Source organism: Alosa pseudoharengus, unplaced genomic scaffold (genome assembly GCF_046254945.1).
Source record: "Alosa pseudoharengus isolate Yale_2024_CS ecotype anadromous, Long Island Sound unplaced genomic scaffold, YU_APseudo_1.1 YU_APseudo_1.1_scf_21, whole genome shotgun sequence".
Lineage (NCBI taxonomy): Eukaryota > Metazoa > Chordata > Actinopteri > Clupeiformes > Clupeidae > Alosa > Alosa pseudoharengus.
The window spans coordinates 26269422-26289157 of record NW_027468674.1 but is presented as its reverse complement, the minus strand read 5'-3'; the positions used below and the strand labels follow the sequence as shown (position 1 = coordinate 26289157).

Here is a 19736-nt window from a genome sequence, read left to right as displayed (position 1 = left end):
TGGATCAGGGACATCTCTAACGTATGACTAACATGGGAGTGCATTTGATAATACCTGAAACAATGACAATATAACATAAACAGTGAATATATTTATTATAGAAGGTAATTAATGTTAACAATAACAATTAAAAAGGCAATATTACTATACTACTATATCCTTGTCCAGCTCACTCTCACAGAGCTGGGATGGAGAAAGATGGGGAGACAGCTTTTTTTGAGGGAAAAATATTACCCACAAAAGATGTACAGTTCATATTACCACTGAATCTTTAGGATTAAAACAATGGAAATTTTTGATGTTATAGATGTGACTTGAGGTGGAGGAAAATGTAAAGGAACCGTTCTTTGCATTTTTTTTCTTTCTTTCTTTCTTTCTTTTTTTTTAAAAACATACAAGAGAATGTTGTTTTGTTGAGCTATGAAAACCCCAAGTAACAGCAGATATTTCCCTAATCTCACTGCCAACTTAATAGACACTTTATTTTCTGTTCACTTCACATCCACCCACTCACCACTTAGGGGAAGATGTAGAGCCTCATTTTGTGTGTACAAGAGTGCACTTATGTCTGAATGTATACAGGTCCATTCCTACTATAATTAAAACCTCCAAAAGGACATATATAGGTCTCTTTCCATTAAATTACAGATAATGGATATGCTCTGAATCAACCACAGGCCTTCTTTAAAACAGTTATGAACCATGAGCACATTAACAGAGTACCTTTAAAATTGCACTGATAGAAGAAACCACAGTGAATGCATGAGCGGCCTCCAAGGCTCTCTTGTCCACAGCCTGACCCTCCTAAGAAGGTGAGGCATGTTTTCCTGCACAGACTTTTCCCTTTGCAGGGACAGAAGCTAAAAACAAAAGACAAAAAAAAAAAAGAATAATAGTTTCAGCACAGAAAAATAGTCCCGCCCCTGATCTCCTCCAGGCTTCCTCCCTGTACTATCTAGATTCGGCATCTTTGTGGGCGCTAAAGAGAGCCAGTTCAGCCACTGCGCCCAGTCTGGAAGGTCTCGGGGGCGTGTTGGCCCGGCTGGTCACCGAGGGAATGAGGGGAGGGGGCGCACCCACCAGGCCAGCAGGAGTCTTGGTCAGGATGCCGTTGGGGATGTGCGACTGGTGCAGGGGACCCAGGCGCGAGTACAGCCCCAAGTGGTGCGGCGACGTGGAGGCTCCTGGACCGTGGAGGTGCGGGTGGGAGAGGAGGCCGGCGTGCAGCTGCTCCAAGTGGAACGCGTGAGACGGACTGGGCAGGTGGGGGTTGGACAGGTGCGCGTGGGGATGCATGCTGGAGAAGCGCGCCCGCTCGAAGTCCTCGCGCAAGATCTGCGACCGCTGCTCCTCGTCCAGCAGACCGCCCCCAGGACCCCCCATCTGCGGCGGGCGGTCAAAGTGGTGCGACATCAGGCCAAAGTCCGGCCGCCCTGACGAGGAGGCGGCCGAGGTGGGCGGCGTGGCCACGCGCGGGTTGTGGTGAGGGTTGGCTGCGGCCGCGGCCGCTGCGGCGACCGCTACTGCCCGCTCGGCCTCCATGATCCGCTGGGCCTGCTGCTGGTGCTGCAGCAGGCGGGACAGGTGAGGGTCCGTGCGGAGGGCCAGGTGAGGGTCGGCGCGCAGGGCCATCTCGCGCCGCTGCTGTTGCTGCTGCTGCTGGGCGGCCAGCTCCCGCCACTGGTCCCAGGGGAAGGCGTGGGGCGGCTGCGAGTGGCCCTGATGCTGCAGGTGCTGGTGGTGGGCCATGAAGCGCTCTCCCGCCGCACCTCCCAGGTAGGCCTCGAGGGCCGCCGCACGCGAGCGATCCAGCAGCGAGGGGTGGTGGTGTGGGGCGAGCGGCGGCAGGGGCACCCCGGGCGTAGGGGTGAGCGACAGGCTCGAGGAGGGCGTAGACGGGTGGTGCTGGTGGCGGCTGCTGGGCCGATCGTAACCGTGCGGCGGCAGCGGCTCCTCCTTGCGCTCCTCCTTGACCTTAACGGGCGGCAGCAGCAGGCCGGCGGGCAGGTTGGGCGGCGGCTTGGAGACGGGGGTGGTGCGCTCGGTCTTCTTGATGTGGTGGGACGTGACCGTGGAGGAGGTGGACGAGGACGAGGAGGCCGGGCCCACGCTGTCCCTTTGGGAGGAGTGGTGCGGCTCGGGCCCCCCCACCGAGTGCGGCAGCTGGGGAGGCGCGTGCCGAGGGAAATGGTCCAGCGGCGAGGACGCCAGCGAGGTGGAGGGGGGCGGCGGCGTGGTCAGGACAGAGGAAGAAGACGAGCGTGGCCTGTCCGGCGCCGAGGAAGACGCTGTCGCCGCCGACGGCCGGGAAGGCGGCATGCTAGAGTGTAGCGTCCGCTTGTCCATGTCGCGGTCCCGCTCCCTCTCGCGGTCCCTTTCCCGGTCCCTACTGAGCCCCTCAGACGGACCCCCGCCACCGCTCAGGGAGGACCCCAGGCCGTTGATGTGGGAGATGGGCGTGCTGCTGCGGTGCTGCTGCTTGATGGCCGGGGCTCCAGGGGACATCCTCATAGGCGGCCGGCCATACAGCATGTTGTCCCTGAGAAGGAGGAGCCGAGTAGACATGGTTAGCAGAGGCAATGGCACAATTAATTAAGGGAGAACTTGTTTAAATGGCTAATATTCAACATACATTGTGAATATGAATGATATGTTTTCCCCCTTAAATTTTGAGTCCCTTAGAAACCTGTTATTCCTGTTTATTTTCATTCAGGTGCCAAACATGAGACAACAAGCATTTGCATTTAGGTAATTTGAATCTATAAGGATTAAGTAAGTTAGCATCATGTTGTGTCACAAATACACACATGATTATTATGAATTTAAAAGTTAAATCTACAGTCAACAATCCTCAGACCAAGCTTTGTGCAGTCCTTATAACTCCCCTTCCAGAATACTGGCTTGGATATAATTATTGTTATCTAAAGTAGGCATTTAAATGTATTCTGCCTCTTCTCCGCACTCCACTTCTATAAACACCTGTTTATGTGTCTTCACATGGCAAGGTCACTTCACTTAACTTCACTTAAACTAAATGACTATATAGGTGGTCAGTAACAATACAAAGTAACTACAGAAAAAATGACATTCGTTGTACATAAGGGGTCTTCAGGGGTGGATTACTGAATGGCCCTGCTTTAAGTCGCAACTATGTTCTCTACCCTACCCTTCTCTTTCCACAAAACTCGTCATAAGTCATCATTTAAGGGGCTATTTTTCACAAATTTATTTTAGGGGAACATGCCCCTAGACCACCCTAGTGGCTCATAATCTGTCCATGCCAGTCATGGTCAGTGCATCTGTAAAGGCCTTTGTGCTCCAAATGAAACCCTCCAATACGGCATTCACAAAATAAGACAGCACAGGGCGGGGCATCCACACCCAACTCACCTGTCCCGCTCATCTTTGATGTGGGGCACCTCCCTCCTCTCCGGCTCCTTGGCTCGCTCCCGCTCATCCCTTTTCTCTCCGGCCTTGGCCCAGGGAGGCCCGGAGGGGAACGACGGAGGGGCCACGTGCAGGCGGTTCCAGGGGTCGTGCGGGTTCCCCATCCCTCCTACTGTGGGACCAGTGGCCGAGTCCTTATGGCCAAACACAGAGCTAGCTGCTGGGGAAGAATGTAGGGAGAGACGAGAGGGGGAGAGAGAAAGAGAAGAGGAGGAGAGAGGGGGAAGAACAGAGGGAGAGAGCGGAAGATAAGACGAGAGAGGGGAATAACAGAGGGACAGAAGAGAAGGAGAGGAAGAGAAGAGAAAGAGAGAGGGGGAAGAACGGAGTGAAATAAGAGAAGCAGAGAGGAGAGAGTGGGAAGGAGAAAGGACAGTAATTACGTTATTCACTATAATTCAAATAAAAGGCAGACTGGAGATTAACTTCAATATTCTACATGCTTCAGATATTTTCAATTCTTTGGATATAGTCATAGCTTTAGTGCCACAAATACCTGGATCAAGGGCCATATTTATGAAGCATCATTAGCAACTGGAGCACTAATCTCAGTTAAGTCTACTCTCTGCCATGCCTTTTCCATATGAAAACAGGTCTCGCCTTTAGAGTTTCTAAGGGACCATATCTATACCAGGGCAGTGGTGGGGTAGTGTGTTTGCACAGGGAGACTCACCCAGCGTGGGGCTTCCCAATCCACCAAACGCACCCGAGCCCAGTGCTCCCAGTGGGGTGAAAGGTGGTGAACGTCCATACGGATCTAAAACAAACACACTCGCGTCAGTTTTACACAGCCTGTGAGGCCTAGACGCATTGGGGTGTCAGAAAATAAGTATGGAAACCAGTTTACCAACCTGATGTTTTTGACTAAGACAAACAAAGACAAACAGTCACAAACACTACAGGGTAAACAAAAGCATCAGTTGTGAACCCGAATAAGGGAAACAGTATTTGTTTAAGTGTATGTTCTGTAGTGCCTCAAACTCGTTTTAGTTGTTGTTGAGAAGAGACACGATGAGAGCTGTGACTGTCTGGCACTGTGAGCTACGGCTGGACAGCGCTAGGGACACAGCCGCGCCCGTGGAGAGTGCTCGCTTACCCAGGTGGGCAGCAGAGGTGAGGAAAGACGGATGGGCCGCTGATGGCGGTATGAACGGGGAGGAGGTCGGATTGACTCCACCTGAAGGGACACAGGGGTCAACACACACACGTCAACTCCCCACGCCTCGCACATACAGAGACTGTGCACAGGACAAGGCAAACTACTGCTGCATTGCTGATGGGAGGGTATCTGATGACCTCTTCAGTTAAAAAAAAAAAAAAGTTACAGAGAAGGAGGTTTTTTTTCTTCCAACCTCCCATGTCATTTCTGTTTCAATTCCTCTTTATTTAAAATCATCTCCAAAGCATAGCGTCCAGAGATACAGAGCAGGCTCTTCAGCGTTTTTTAGCTTTGTCGAAAAGCTGGCAGTATTGGAAGGCAGGGACTTCGGATGATACCCACCATTGGCTGCGAACAGGCCGCCTGGCCTGGTCAGGTCGTGAGTAGGGGGTAGAGGTCCTCCGAGGACCCCCAAACCTCCCAGTCCGCTCATGCCACCAGAGCCGGGCAGACGAGTCAGCAGGTCATTACGGAAGTCCAACTTGTGGGGGTCTGCCTGCATTAGCTAAGAGAGAGAGAAGAGAAGAGAAGAGAAGAAAAGAAAAGAAAAAGAGAGAGAGAGAGAGAGAGAGAGAGGACGGTGGTTTAAACACTTTGAACACACAGTCTCAGAATAAATAGTAGACCACCCCTGTTCTATCTGGAATCTGTATGCAGGTTGTAATAAAAGTGTAGGATCCAGTAGAATATCAATACAAGACTCCACTGGAAGTTTAATTTCAAGCACGTCCGGTCAGTAAAGGACTAACCTTGACTTTCTCTTGATGCCTGAGGATCATCCAAGCCACACGGACATGCATGGCACACCACTTCCCAGGCTTCTGTTCACAGAGAGGTCACAACTTTTAATTAATCACAGATGACGGGTCCAGATTGTTAGCTGAACATATTATCCACTTCAACTTGTCCCAAGACATCCCACTGGCAACTCTGGCTAGATTCTCAACTTGTCTTTTCTATTTCTAATGCACATATAATGACTAAATTACAAATCTGTAATCTGTTTTACAAATACTTTCTTTGTGTTTACAGTGCAAGTTTCACTTTCCAGCAATACGCCAGAGGGAAAAGGTCTTTGAAGGCCATTTGAGAATTCTGACAAAAAATCTGAGCAAGCATATTCAGATGTGTACATATTCTACCATTTCAAGTTGCAAGTCTGTGTGTAGCTGGCTTATTTAGGAATGTCCCTTTTAATATGTAATGCATATCTAGGTATATAACACAGGTTTATTCAATTAGTTCTGCAAAGCATGGTAGTATTCATGTTAAAATTATACATACATTTATTCAGATTGATTGACAATCATATAAATAAGAAAAAAATCAATGCTACTTACATTACTGACTTTGAGTGATGCTGCAAATGGGTCTGTGAGCTGTAAAACAAAAAGAGAGACAGGTGTCAGATAGATGTTTCCATGACAACACAACACAACACGTTCCAGATGCCAAGTTTGGAGGAAGGTCATGTTTTAGTATGCGACCCTAAACCAACTTCACTACAAATAACACTGGGCATGGAGATTGGCACGAGTCAGACAACGTGCAGCTTACCCGTGGATCTTTGGGTTGCAGATGGGGGGGTATGACCCCCAAACGAGCGGTCATCTCTGGAGCCGCCCCCTGAAGGGCAACAAGCTGTCAATCATAGCACAGTACACATTTGCGACAGGTTAACAGACACGGCAGAGGAACAAATGGGGAAGAAAAATGCTCTCCAAAGACTCTATAGCAGAGTTATTAGACACATAATATGTGGAGCATCTTTGGGAGTGTGAGCATAGGTCTGTGTGTGTGTGTGTGTGTGTGTGTGTGTGTGTGTGTGTGTGTAAGAGAGAGAGAGTGTGTAAGAGAGAGAGAGATTGCAGTACGTAAGTGTGACATGAGTGAAGCATACACAGTTGGGTTCAGACCAACTTATCTCCTTATCTCTGTACGGAACAGTCAGATGAGGACAAATATCCAAGTCTTTTGGCAGGCGTCTGCCCCAGGTGTACGTGACCAGGAGGGCTGTCTCCGCACTCCACCCACTCTGAGATTCTCTGAGGAGCATCTCTCTTGGCAATCTCGCAAATGAAAGAAGTCATTTGACACATCAAAAACCGATTGGACTGATAATGGGACACTAACCTTCGGCTGGAACGCGCCTTGCAGTGAGCTGAAGGGGCCTGTAGGTGGGAGGACCGGCTGGATTCCGGGCACCTGCGGCGGGTACTGCTGGAAGTACTGCAAGCACAGCAAACACAAACAACCGTGACTGAGAACACACCCGCACTCACGCCCACACTCACACCCACACTACGTATTAGTGGCAATGCCCTCTGAGGCGGAATATGAAGGTTGAGGCAGGGCTAGGATGGCCCGGCAGGGGTCCAGTGGCCTCTGCAGTCATGGTTTATACCTGTTGTACCGGTCTGTGGCTGTGGATACGTACAGCAGGGTGCCTGAAGAGGCTCTCCATCTTCGGCCCTGGATACTTTTCAAACTGAAGGAAAGGCAAAAAAAAAAAGAAAGAAAATCACCATTGTTTAGACAGAAGCAAAGTCAACATTCATGTCAATTCAGTGTTGACACTATGACAGTGCTGAAAGACGAAGGTTTCAAACAGCTGGAACATTTTGATTTTAAAGTGCTTGTTTATAAATCTGATATGTCCAAGTACAATTTCTTCATGAAGTTACAAATCATAAATACAGCAAGTGTTATTAAAATTAGGGGGATTTTTTTTTCAACATGCATGCCAATACTAAATAGGGCCCTATACAGTAGTCTAATAGTTTGCACAGACAAACATCCTTTTATCAACACCATAAATAGCTTCAAGCTTTAAATAAACACGCGTCCAACACTTGGTTTTGCAAGATCTTCTCCACCTCAAGAACAAACACAAAATGGCTTCCTTATCACTAGCACAAAGTAAACATTATGACCCTGAAACAGTTCAAACTACTCCCAGCACATCTTGAACACACCAACAACAAACAACACAACTTCAATGGCCCGCGAGTGGAACACAGGCTCACCAGGGGAGGTGCAGTGGCAGTCGGGTGCAGGAAGTGTTGGTGGGTGTGCGTGTGCTGGTGCTGGTGGTTGTGCTGATGGAACTGGTAGGACATTGGGGGAATGGAGGGCTGCGCCTGCGAAGGTCTGGTGGTGGTGCTGGACGTGGCGTTGGACACCGAGGGGCCCGTGGAGCTTGAGCTGCTGGGGGCAGACGAGCGTCCGTCGCGCTCCACGCCCTGAGACGGCAGGTACTGGGAGTTCAGCTCCTGACGTAGCCGGTCTTGATCTGTAGGAGGGAAGGTTGAGAAAGAGCAAGAAACCATTGAAATGGTAACATTTTAATTTGAGCTTAACTGCGTAAATGACTGAGGTCTACCATAACAGGAAGACTGACAGAAATCTAGTATGAAGTTTTCACTCTATCCCTGAGCCAAATAAAGGGCGTCGCCATGACGCTTCAATACTCCAAAAAACAGTTTTATATTTCCGGCTGGCGGTGGATTGTATTGATTCTAAGTGGTTTCATATGATGGTAGTCTAACTGAAAAACTGTGCCTGACTCATCCTAACAGGGAAGCTACACCAGGCACGTAACTGAAGCACTCTGTTCGCGTTGCATCTGCTGCAACAATCAGCTTCCTCTATAATCAATGGAAGTAGCCACACCAGACGTGAAGCGGCGCGTACGTTCGAAAAAAACAGACCATTCTTCTAAAATGGATTTTACGCGTCGCGAACGGAATGCTTCAGTTACGTGCCTGGTGTAGCTTCCCACTAAGGCATGTAAAAGTAAGTTAGTCAGTCATGTATTATACAAACTATCCCTATATCAGTTTATTGAATTAAATGCCTTTATGATTATTTACTTCAAGCTCATCATTTGTACCTCCAGGGAAGTTCACCAGATATCACAGGATATACAGTAATGTTAATTTCTGGTGAATGGGAACAGTTAGCTTAACCTTAAGCAAGCTTTATGGATAACATCATAGCATAAACAGAATGGACTGGTCGCAATTCGGAAGATGAACTGGAACTGTAGCAAATTCAAATTATAAAAGGTCGCATGAATAAACGTGGATAAAATAAAGGCCAGTCAGTTTATTACAGCCATGCGCAATTTGTAGTTGCAACCTCAAACTGCTCATTCCACTTTCAAAACAAGCAATTGTTTACAGAGTGGATCTGGCAGCCACACCAATTGAGCCAGCTGCTACACCCTTATCCTGGATCTGTGTAGCAATACCCATGGAACCTTACCTGCAACTGAATGGCTGGACACCTGCAGTAGAGGAGGTGGAGGGGGTAGCCCAGGAGAGTAGGTGCGTGAGCTGGGGCGGGACGGGGGACGGTGTGGTCCTGGGGCCCCGGGGCCTCGGCTGTGTGACATGGGCACACTGATGGAGGGCGTCGGGGGCCGCATGGATGAGGACGAGGCCGTCGAGGAAGATGGCGGCTTAACTGAGGTACCGTTCCTGCTGGGTAACACATACAGTGACCGTTCAGATTCATTCGGTTGTTAAGTCATGGTAATAATGGGCTGATTATTCTCTTTCCGGGTCCAACGGCTTTCAGAGCGGCTCGTTTTTCTCCATAGACCGTAATACAAAATAAAAAGTCCGATTTTGTTTTACCCTCACTAAAACGGAGGTGATGGTGACAAGGTTTAGAAGTTGTAAAAAACCGGCAGGCTGCGCTGGTAAAAGTTTTTTGAGCCTGTGACGTCGGACTCAACAACCCGATAGAGGTTACAAAATACGTCTGTTTATTTTGCTAGCCTTCCCAATCATTCTCTCCCAAAAATATTTGTTGATATTTACTTCCAATATTCATAAAGGCCAAACAATTGCAAAATGCTCTCCAAAGACTCAAATAAATGAAGACCAAGTTGACACTTGAACATGCCTCCACTGATGAAAGTTAATTAACCAATTAATCACATTAATAACACTTCTTAAAGCCATGACAGCACAAATGTCAATACACCCTCCCACACGCACAAAAGCAATTGACACGATCACACACCTGCTGTTTACCAATTAATCACATGAATAATGCTTCTTAAACCCATCATGACAGTACAAATGTCAACATGCCCTCTCACCCACAAAAACAATTGACACCATCACACACCTGTTGTTGACGCCCATGCTGTACGCATTGGAAGTGGGGCGGCCGGGGAAGGTGAGGAAGGACTTTTGTTTGGGCCGGGGGGAACTGGCGCCACGCTCCTGTGGCCTGTGGTGCAGGCCGTTGATCTGCTCGGCCAGGGAGGAGACCGTGATGGTGGACATGGAGTGGGACGGAGGAAGGCAGGACAGCGAGGACGAGGTGGAGGTAGACAGGGGCTCGGGGTAAGGCAGGTCCAGACTGCGCTCCTGGCTGCGCTCCAGGCCGGACACGCGGGGCGTGACGGCCAGACGGGGCACCCCGCTGTGGGTGGGCACCAGCGGGCAGCCGTTTGCAACAGACGATGCCATGCTCGACGGCATTGGGTCCACTGCAAGTGAAAGAAACTCACATTACAACTAGGCAGGGAATTACTAGGAAACATAAAACTAACTTGGGGACTGCACTTCTCAAAATCACTCTTGAGCAATTAACTAAAAAAGAAGGTGTTCAAAACTATATAGTCTGTCCTTTATTGGAACTATGGAAGTTGTACAATGACGCTTTTGGGAGAAGCACCTAAGACTAAGAAGTTAGCAGAGGTGATAGATATCATCTACATAGCATTTGGATAATTCACTTGCAACAAAAAGCGACACTTATTGCCTACCTTTCTTGACAAGGAATATTGGGTCCATGTCATTGTCAGAGGCCTGAGAATGATAAACAAGATTTCTTAATAATCATGAAATATTCAAAATAATAATACACATACTTTCATTATTCACAGGCTTGTTAAAAGCCATTTAAGAACCATAACAAACCTTATCGCCTGAATCGCTCTCAGTGTCACACTGAAAAGTAAGGGGAAGATTATTAGAATATTCCTCAGAAATGAGAAAGCAGTCACGAAAATCTGTCACGCTTCTGAAAACCCTCAAGCAAGACATTCATGATTTTATTAAAGTTTTAAATGCCTTTTGTGATTTGCACGTGATACAGCCACAGCGACTTTCAGTCTTACAAAAGGCAACAGATAAGTCTTTATCTTACTGGTGTTAGGATTTACTACATTTGCTTATTCAGATACATTTTAAATATGTCTACAGTCTGCATGTAGTCTAGAGGCCAAATGTTTATGCAATCTCATAATATCAAAGGGCAAACTTACAATGTATCCTGTTTCCACAAAATGGTTACCAGAGGCCTGAAAAGTAATATTGATATGATTAATAGCATACATCTTTAAGTGGTGTGGTGTTGACCGAACATTATACGTTTTCTAGCACTTGTGGGATGAGCACCATGCACAGAAGGCCCATATATTACAGTAGTTAGACTGAACTTCCACAGGTCAACTGCTTCACAATTATCAGTTGCTACACATTATTAAAGTATGTCTGAAGCTATGAGAGATAATCTGTCTCATCATAGCTTTCATATTAAGATAGAGCACTTCTTTAAACTATGTACCACATTTTGGTTAAACACATGACTTTATAATCATGTGGACAGAATAATAGTGAATAGCCATTACAGTTTTTAGCTGATAGCAATGTAGTGTTAAACTCCCTTGTAGGAAAAATACACTTCAAAAAGGATTACATAAACTGCTATGCCTATAATTTCATAAAAAGCTTTGTTGGGAATTTGGTCACTGGGCACATTTGTAAGAACTCACTATGTCTGTTCAACGTTTTGACACTTGACAACTTGCAAAAGAACAATATTCAACAATATGAATTACAGGCTATAGTGCTAGAGGTTGAAGAGACATAATACTTTATCCAAACACCTCTACACCACTTTCAATCTATGCGGTGGATGAAAAACATCCCAAACCCTATGTGTGGTAACACGGAATGTGTGCCCCACCTTCTCCTCTCTCTTTCTCTTTCTTTTCCTCTCTCCCTTTCTGTATTTATCCCAGCTGCTGGTGGTGAAACTGGCTGGCGGTCCCTCCTCTGGCTCTGAGAGGGGTCCTCCACCATTCTCCTCCGGGCCTCTCTTCCTCTTGCTTCCTCTCCCCATGAGCCCACCAGCGCGTTCTGGGGGCTTCAGAGAAGAATCCATCTGTTAAAACAATGCAACAGGATTCTCACATGGCCATTCTTACGCACATGCACAGAAAGAATTAAGGCAAGTCTTAGGTTTCAAAAAGGTGACACTTTGCATCAGCACAACTCCCCAACCACAGCTGTCCCACTGCTACAGTGAAAATGACAGCTTTTCCCATGGACAACAAGAAGATGAAGTTGCATATTTGACCAATTTTTATCACATTATACAAGCTTAATTAACTTAGTTCACTGTTGAACATACAAAAGGGGCAATTACCTCCAAAGCCTCCAAGCTTATGAAACTGGCAATGGCGAAGCCATCGATTATATCTTCTTCGCAGGACACGGACTCTCGCTTTCTTCTGCGAGGAGGCCGGTGCCTGACACCTGGGAATCCGGGCCGACATTCTCCACCAGCCACACCAAGTAAGGAGTCGCCCCTGCAAACCTCTTGGTCTGAGGCCGAGGACGGAGACGAAGCCCTGCGCTCGGCAAGATCTCTCCTTCTGCGTCGTTCTCTGTCGCGTTGAGAACGGGAGCGACGGCTTTGCCTGCACCCACCGTTTCGACTCGGACCGTCCATGTCAAAATGCACTGCACCAATCCAAGTCCAACTAAAGGCACTTTAAATCCCGGTCCGGTCGAAGGCACTCCCTTGCCTCAATATGAATAAACACCTTCTGGACTCGCTGTGGAGTCCCTGTGTAAAATGGCGTTAATAGTCCTGTCTATATTTCAGTCTGTCGGAGACAGTACGGCATCAGTGCAGTTCTGTTGAGCCATGTTTAAAAAAACTAGTTGATCAGCAAAAAACAAATCATACAGGTTAAATCCACGTCGCTGTCTTGTTGTCAAGACATGGCTGACTTTATCAGAAGTAATGATCAAAACATTCTAAGGATGCCTCAGCAAGCTAGCAAACATCCCAATAGCTTGCGATGCTGCTAGCCGAGTATCCTTTTGTACACAAAATGGATGCTAACGTCGTTGTCTAACTTTATATCTCCAACTGGATTACAGTTAGGTGTCGTTAAAGTGACTACTCAACGATCTTTGATTTTGTCTTCTTGAAGTCCAGTCTGATTCACGACTGGCAAATTTCATAACGCGATTCAACGTTCCTTTAAATTATGCCAAATGTGTTAGCTTTTAGCAACAATCGAGCTAGTTGACCAACCTCAACCTGACGTTTTCATCAGCTAACAGCGTTATTTGAGAAGTGGGCCACCTTGGTAATCTTTCTTACATAAAATTCACAAAGTGTTTAAACTGGTCAGATAATTGTGGATTAAATGAAATCAAACAACCAGTCGTCTAACAGTCTGATTCCTAGTCCCTTCTAACATTAACTAGCTGCTACCATTAGCTAGCAGAATGGTTGCAATGACGACAATATACTCAACATTTACGTTAGCCTTCTTAGCCAGTCAGCTACGTCAGATAGTTATATCAGTGCTAATTCCACGGCGGACAAAAATCACTGTCAACATGATACCGAGTTGTTGATGGGCAGTCCAATATTAATAAATATCAATAACACAGCCATAATCGTTATCATATCCTTTGCTATGCTGGCTAAGCGCCATCGGAACAGATGAGGATAGCAAGCATTTCTTGTTAGCAGAGTACGCCACCTAGCTAGCTAGCTAGCAGGCTTGCTATATGTAGACCATGCCCCATAATTATTTGACTGATCCTCCTTTAAAAAATAATAGATAGTCAAGCCAATGAGCTAAAACCGACCAAGATTAAAAACGTACAATTGAACAACGCTATGTGTGCTATTAACGTTAATGTTACAAGTCAATTTGATATTTGCGATGGACACAAGCTAACAGAAAACAACAGTTAAGCTAGAAAGGTTGCCGACATTCTTTCCATCGTTAAGGAAGGCAGGAAGGATCCGATGCCAATGGTTGTATCAGGTTGTATTATCTTACCAGCTAAGAAAGAAGTGGCTAACAACATAGCTAGCTAACTGGTTGGATCTAATTAATTTACGTATCAAAACAGTTGGACTAATAAAATGCGATGTAGTCAACTGACACCTATCCATTAAATAATTACAGTTCTTTCGTCCCTATGTCAATCTGTTTTCATCCGATGCCCATTAAAATAAAAATATCCAAGGCCGAGCAATAAGCCTCGAACTAGATTTACAGAGACATGAATCGTCGACCAAACCCCGCATAGGCCGGGCAAGTTCCGCGGCCCACTGTAATCCACTGTGTTGGAGGAAGTTGAATAATCTGCCGACGTCTCCAATCAAATCGAATCAACTTCTACCCGGAGTCTTCACTTGAACACGTAAGATGGTACAGACGAAGGCTGTAACCATCAAAATAATTTTATATATTTTCTACAGTCTTAAATTAGCAACGTATCTCTGGGGTATACAACCCTGGACAGACGAGCTGTATTGTGCTCCAGTAGGTTTTCTTCCTCTGCAGTTTGCGAGAATGGGAGACATCTCAACAACAAATGTGGTAGTAGCGCCATCTGGCAGTTGAACTAGACGCCTACCTTAAACTGGGACAGCTTGAAGGTTTGCTCTGGTTTGCTCCTTCTGCTGCTGGAGGACACATTGTAGCAGCAGTAATTGGAGGGGTTTGTGTAAAACATTCTCTCTAAAATAGAAACAAACAACTCCGTGGAAGTATCTATTTCCTTATCTCATGTCTTTTTGGGATGCCCCCAAATGTTTTTTTTATGATTGAAGACAGACTAGAAGCTCTATTCTCTTTGCTCAAGTGACAGATGAGTCAAATTTGCCTGTCATAAATGAAAGAGCTTCAGCTTCAAATCTCCTATTCAGTCTACATGTGTCTGTGAATACTAGAATCTCTGTTTAGGGGAGATCGAGCTGAAGGTGTCACGCTTTCATTCAGACTGAAATAGGCCTATCTCTGAGGCATGCAGAAATCTGAGCAGAAATTGCCACCAGACAGGTAGGCCTAATTGATTTGAGTGTATTGGTGTTCTTCCAAACCTAACACAAAGTGACAAAAGATTTGACATAGTTACTTTCCACAGTTTTTAAAATGTATTTATTTGTCTGTTACTTTACCTTTTTTTGCATAGACAGTAAAGGTTATTTACGTATATGTATTACGTCACATCCCACCAAAGCAGCATTTACAGGAAGTGCAGTTATTTTGATACGGAAGTAACAAGCGAAATTAGACAAGGCAAAAGTGGGTACAATAACAAACGAAGAAAACGTCTTGTTATTTGTTTAAGACCGCTTGTATCCCACAGACAACTGCAAGGTATGGCTATATGTTAAATGTATTCTGTCCATTAGATAAGATGGCCAAATGCGCTTCTTCTGATATAAATAACCTGCTAGCTTGGTATTTTAGTTAGCTAGGATAGCCTAGTAACGTTACTAAACAATCTCATTGTCATTATTTCCTCTTCAGTTTACAACTGTAATTCAGTGCTGCCCGTGACATTACACGTCTTTCTGAGATGTATGTGTTTCGAGTGAGCAAATACAATGCTCGGTGTCACTGCTACCTTTCACTAGCTATTGATAGCCAAGTTAATTTACTAACGTTAGCCATCTCGGTTTTTTAAGTCGGGAATGGCGTTTGGCCAATGTGCTGTTCTTTCAGGTCAGAAGAATGCATCTATATTTAGTCGCTGTCTCGCATTGTTTTTGTGGTATTTCGTATTTGTTGTTTTTTGGTGTGATTGGCATTTGGTAGTGGTGATACCCGAAGTCCATGTTGTTCACCACCTGCCTCCTTGGTGTGATGTTTCCTTTTGATATCGCTACACCGACCACTTACTGCAACTTACTTTCACTTGGTTGTTTCGGATATTGTAGTTGTTGTATTTAAATAGGTTAATCTGCATTTCTCGACTTTTCACCTTTGTTGTTACATCATTCATTTAACAGACGCTTTTGGGTTCTCAGTGGAAACAGGGCGTGTTACCATGAGTCATTACATACTGTAGCGACTGAGATAATATCAGAAGTTGTAATCTCTTAGGCTGGTGTAATCCGAGTGGTTTAAAAGTTTTGTAAAAAAAAAACATAAATCAATCACTTGGCATATGAACAATGTATTGTTTTGTCTTCAGATGGAATTCCTATTTGGAAAAAGGAAAACTCCAGAGGAGATGTTGCGACAGAATCAAAGGGCACTGAATCGAGCAATGAGAGACCTTGACCGAGAGAGACAGAGACTGGAACAGCAGGAGAAAAAAATTATTGCTGACATCAAGAAGATGGCCAAACAAGGACAGATGGTGAGAGATCATATATTGCTGTCTACATCAATGTTTCTTAACTGGTGGGTTGGGATGCGGAACCATTCTGGATGAGTCGCAGAGCTTGTGGTGAAAAATGCTTTTATTTAAATTTAAAATGCCAACCTATCAGATCTAATATCAGACCTTTTTTTTGATGATTTCATCGTACGCCAGCTGTTGTCATGGACATAGACAATGTTAATGTGGCAGGTCATGTTAGACATAGTTTTAGTGGTTAATATGGCAAAACGACCCTGAATATTTGAAGTATGGATCCACTTATGTTAAGGACGAAAATGGACAGAAACCCCAGTGTGTCTTGTGCAGTGAATTGCTGGCACATGAGAGCATGAAGATATCAAAACTAAAACGCCACATGGAAACACAGTGCCATACTGTCAAAGACTAACCTGTTGAGTACTTGAATGGCGACACAGGAGTTGACGACTTTGCAAATGTGCCTAACATCAGCATGTTCCACAAGTACAGGCACTTTGCGTGTCTTACCTCATAGCTCACCATATCAGTTGGCTTGAACACTGAAAAATATGGGTCGCGACTTAATGGGAAATTGAGGGTACCAATGCCAGACAAGTGAAGAAACACTGGGCTAGGCCCCGGCCGTGGTGCAACTGGGGACCCGGGTTCGATTCCCGCCCTGTGGTCCTTTCCGGATCCCACCCCGACTCCCTCTCCCACTCACATCCTGTCATTCTCTACTATCCTGTCGCATTAAAGGGATAAAAGCCCAAAAAAATATACTTTTAAAAAAAAAGAAACACTGGTCCTACTTATGTGGAAAATTTCACCAGCTTTGTAGTGTTTCCCAAACTGTGTGCTGCATGCAGATTGCACAGGTGTGCAGCAGGGAAAAAAAACACATTTAAGTTTTTTTCCTTGGCTTTTATTATCATTATCATATTAACCATTTGCCTGAAATTGTAAGTTTTTTTAAGTCTCATTTCACCTAATTGCTTCTAAACCTGACATTGTTTAATCTGCCGTTTGTATATTCATCCATCTTTCTTAATACCATTTCTATTGTTGGTAAGAATGTTACAATCACATGAGACTAACATCCAATCACACCTCAAATACTGCACAACAATACAGTAGCAAATAGTTGTCCACTTTGTCATTCACAAAAACTATACAAATACTTAAAAAGGATGACTGTGTCGTGATATTTTACCATTCTCATGCGACTGAATGTGACTGATATACACAGGATGCGGTCAAAATCATGGCCAAGGACCTTGTTCGCACACGGCGCTATGTCAAGAAATTCATCATGATGAGGGCGAATATCCAAGCCGTCAGCCTTAAAATTCAGACATTAAAATCCAACAACAGCATGGCACAGGCCATGAAGGGAGTGACCAAGGCCATGGCTACCATGAACAGACAGGTAAGAATTCCCACCACTCCTCATATGGCATCTCAGTGTGGTCATGTAATGTGATGTAAACTTTCATTGTTCAGCATTAGAAATTGAAGATGCAAACGTTTTATCACAAACAAATTATGTAAGTATTTAAGTAAGACCGCAAATGGAATTGGACATTTGCTAAATTCAGTCCTTTCATGAAATGGTTGTTAATGTTGAAATTCTTAAATTAGTCTGACTGACTTTTTATCTATCCCAGCTGAAACTGCCGCAGATTCAGAAGATTATGATGGAGTTTGAAAGACAAAGCGAAATCATGGACATGAAGGAGGAAATGATGAACGATGCCATCGACGATGCAATGGGTGATGAGGATGATGAAGATGAGAGGTGAGGCATATACACATTCTTCTTAAACTGCTTTTAGAGATGTCAAGTTGAACTTGCCTAATACTTTTCCCTCTTGGCCGCCATAGTGATGCCATCGTTTCTCAAGTTTTGGATGAACTGGGCCTTAATCTTTCAGACGAACTCTCAAGTAAGATCATCTTTCATTACTTATCAACTTATTTTTACACCATTATTTGTTTAGCATCTAGCTAACATAGATTACAGTAATACTTTAATGTCCCTGAGGGGCAATTTGGCACACAAAACAGCAGTCTATAATAAATAATAATAAAATTAATTGAAAAAGGGACATTCACAATTTGATCATCATTACCATAACGTGCATATTTTTGTCTTTTCTCTCTGTTCAAATAGGTCTGCCTTCTACGGGTGGCAGCCTGTCTGTGGCCAGTGGGAAGAAGGCTGAACCACAGGCAACCCTGGCAGATGCAGATGCCGACCTGGAGGAGAGACTCAACAACCTCAGGAGAGACTGAGGGCGAGATGTGTGGAGGCTTTAATACAGATATAAACGTGTCAAGTGTTTTCTCTCCGATTTCTTCAATGAATCATAGATTGCATAAGAGGTAGGACATAAGGACAAACACGGGCGTCTTTGAGGTGTCTGTTAAACAGCATATGGTTTCATTTGGGGTTTTTTAAATTATTATTTCTGTGCTATATGTGCAGTATATACTCTTGTGTGTTACCAATGACTAGTCATAGCCCAAACAAATTAATTTTCTCAAATTGTTTTCAAGCATAATATCTTGCTGGGGGGGGGGGGGGGGGTGTTAAAGGGTAAAATGTGGTTATTAAATAGATTATTATAATTATTTCTCAAGCCTTGAGGGAATTGAACAGTAATTACTCTGTCGGTAAATATAAATAGGAAAGGCAGCCCCAGATTTTACAGATTTATAGTTGCATTTGTAATAAACAGTGCATCACTACATTTTGTCCACTTTGGTCATATGTGATTGGGCAAGTCCACAGACTTTGTTACATGACTGACATCCTGTTGTAGCATTGGTGCACTCCCAGGACTGTTCTCGCTGCTTTTTTTTTTTCTCTGTATATTTGTTGTTCTATACCCATGAAGGTTTATACACTCTGATGTCTCAAATGATCTTAGAACTATTTCTGGGATCACTTAACAGGTCCTGTTTAGGAAATACAATTTTAAGTCCTGTGTGCGAGTCAGTTTTTTAAATCAAGTCAGAGGATTATGCATATCTAAATATGGGATGTGGACATTTATATGGTCATTTTGAAATCTAAATATTATGTAAGTGGAAATTGATTGCAGTGAAGCCGTGGTTGCCCTTATTAGAGCCGATCGCCACAAATGGCAACAAGTCATTGTGATACTTGTGGAAGTGTTTATCTCAAGAAAATGGTGGGTATTATATTTTTTGAAAAAAATATTTCTTATTTTGTTCTTGTTTGCTCAAATAAACATTTTTCACATTTATCAAAAAGACAACCTTTGGGATGTGTATTCCAGTTTTCCTCCCCATATTTTCTTTCCCTAAGACTATTATTTGCCAAACCAATTGAGCTTCCTCATGGCACAAAGGTTTCAATGGTGTATTTGCGGACAGCTGATGACTTTTGAAAGCAATTTTACATGTAAATCATTTTTACTTCAGCTTTGGACTTGCATATTATCTGAAGGAGAAAAAAGGAATCCTCAATATTCCATTTAATTGTACCAATTGAAGAAAATAAATCTGCTGTGAGGATAATTGAATATATCCCAAAAACTGTTTATAGGAATGCAATATCCTTATTAAGACAGATTTATACTTGTGGTCATGAATGGCAGGGAGAAATTGGGTATAACATTTTGCCAAGACAACCACTTTACCCATATTGCTAAGTTGTTATTCTCATTTAATTCTCATTGAGCCAGGAT

The 19736-nt window shown here is 44.5% G+C and overlaps 2 protein-coding genes across 7 annotated transcripts; one reads left to right on the top strand and one right to left on the bottom strand.

Moving 5' to 3' along the window:
• Positions 1 to 78: 78 nt before the first annotated feature.
• Positions 79 to 14215, bottom strand: fbrs (fibrosin). 6 transcript variants are annotated; one of them, XM_076298364.1, is made up of 18 exons: positions 12059 to 14215; positions 11597 to 11794; positions 10893 to 10928; positions 10546 to 10575; positions 10392 to 10434; positions 9746 to 10112; positions 8873 to 9090; positions 7633 to 7898; positions 7011 to 7094; positions 6740 to 6835; positions 6164 to 6232; positions 5947 to 5985; positions 5356 to 5427; positions 4949 to 5111; positions 4544 to 4624; positions 4121 to 4204; positions 3391 to 3604; positions 79 to 2539 (listed from the first exon to the last, which is right to left on the bottom strand). In XM_076298364.1, exons 1-18 carry the CDS (start codon positions 12362 to 12364, stop codon positions 952 to 954), a joined length of 3954 nt encoding a protein of 1317 aa, XP_076154479.1. In that variant the 5' UTR covers positions 12365 to 14215; the 3' UTR covers positions 79 to 951. The 6 variants fall into 6 exon arrangements, with proteins under 6 accessions (XP_076154479.1, XP_076154482.1, XP_076154480.1 ...); XM_076298367.1 differs by having other exon boundaries at positions 7044 to 7094; XM_076298365.1 differs by having other exon boundaries at positions 8873 to 9087.
• Positions 14216 to 14914: 699 nt separating this feature from the next.
• On the top strand, positions 14915 to 19304 carry chmp2a (charged multivesicular body protein 2A). The gene is made up of 6 exons (XM_076298361.1): positions 14915 to 15050; positions 15871 to 16038; positions 17270 to 17449; positions 17688 to 17818; positions 17905 to 17966; positions 18194 to 19304. Exons 2-6 carry the CDS (start codon positions 15871 to 15873, stop codon positions 18313 to 18315), a joined length of 663 nt encoding a protein of 220 aa, XP_076154476.1. The 5' UTR covers positions 14915 to 15050; the 3' UTR covers positions 18316 to 19304.
• The last annotated feature ends 432 nt before the right edge of the window (positions 19305 to 19736 follow it).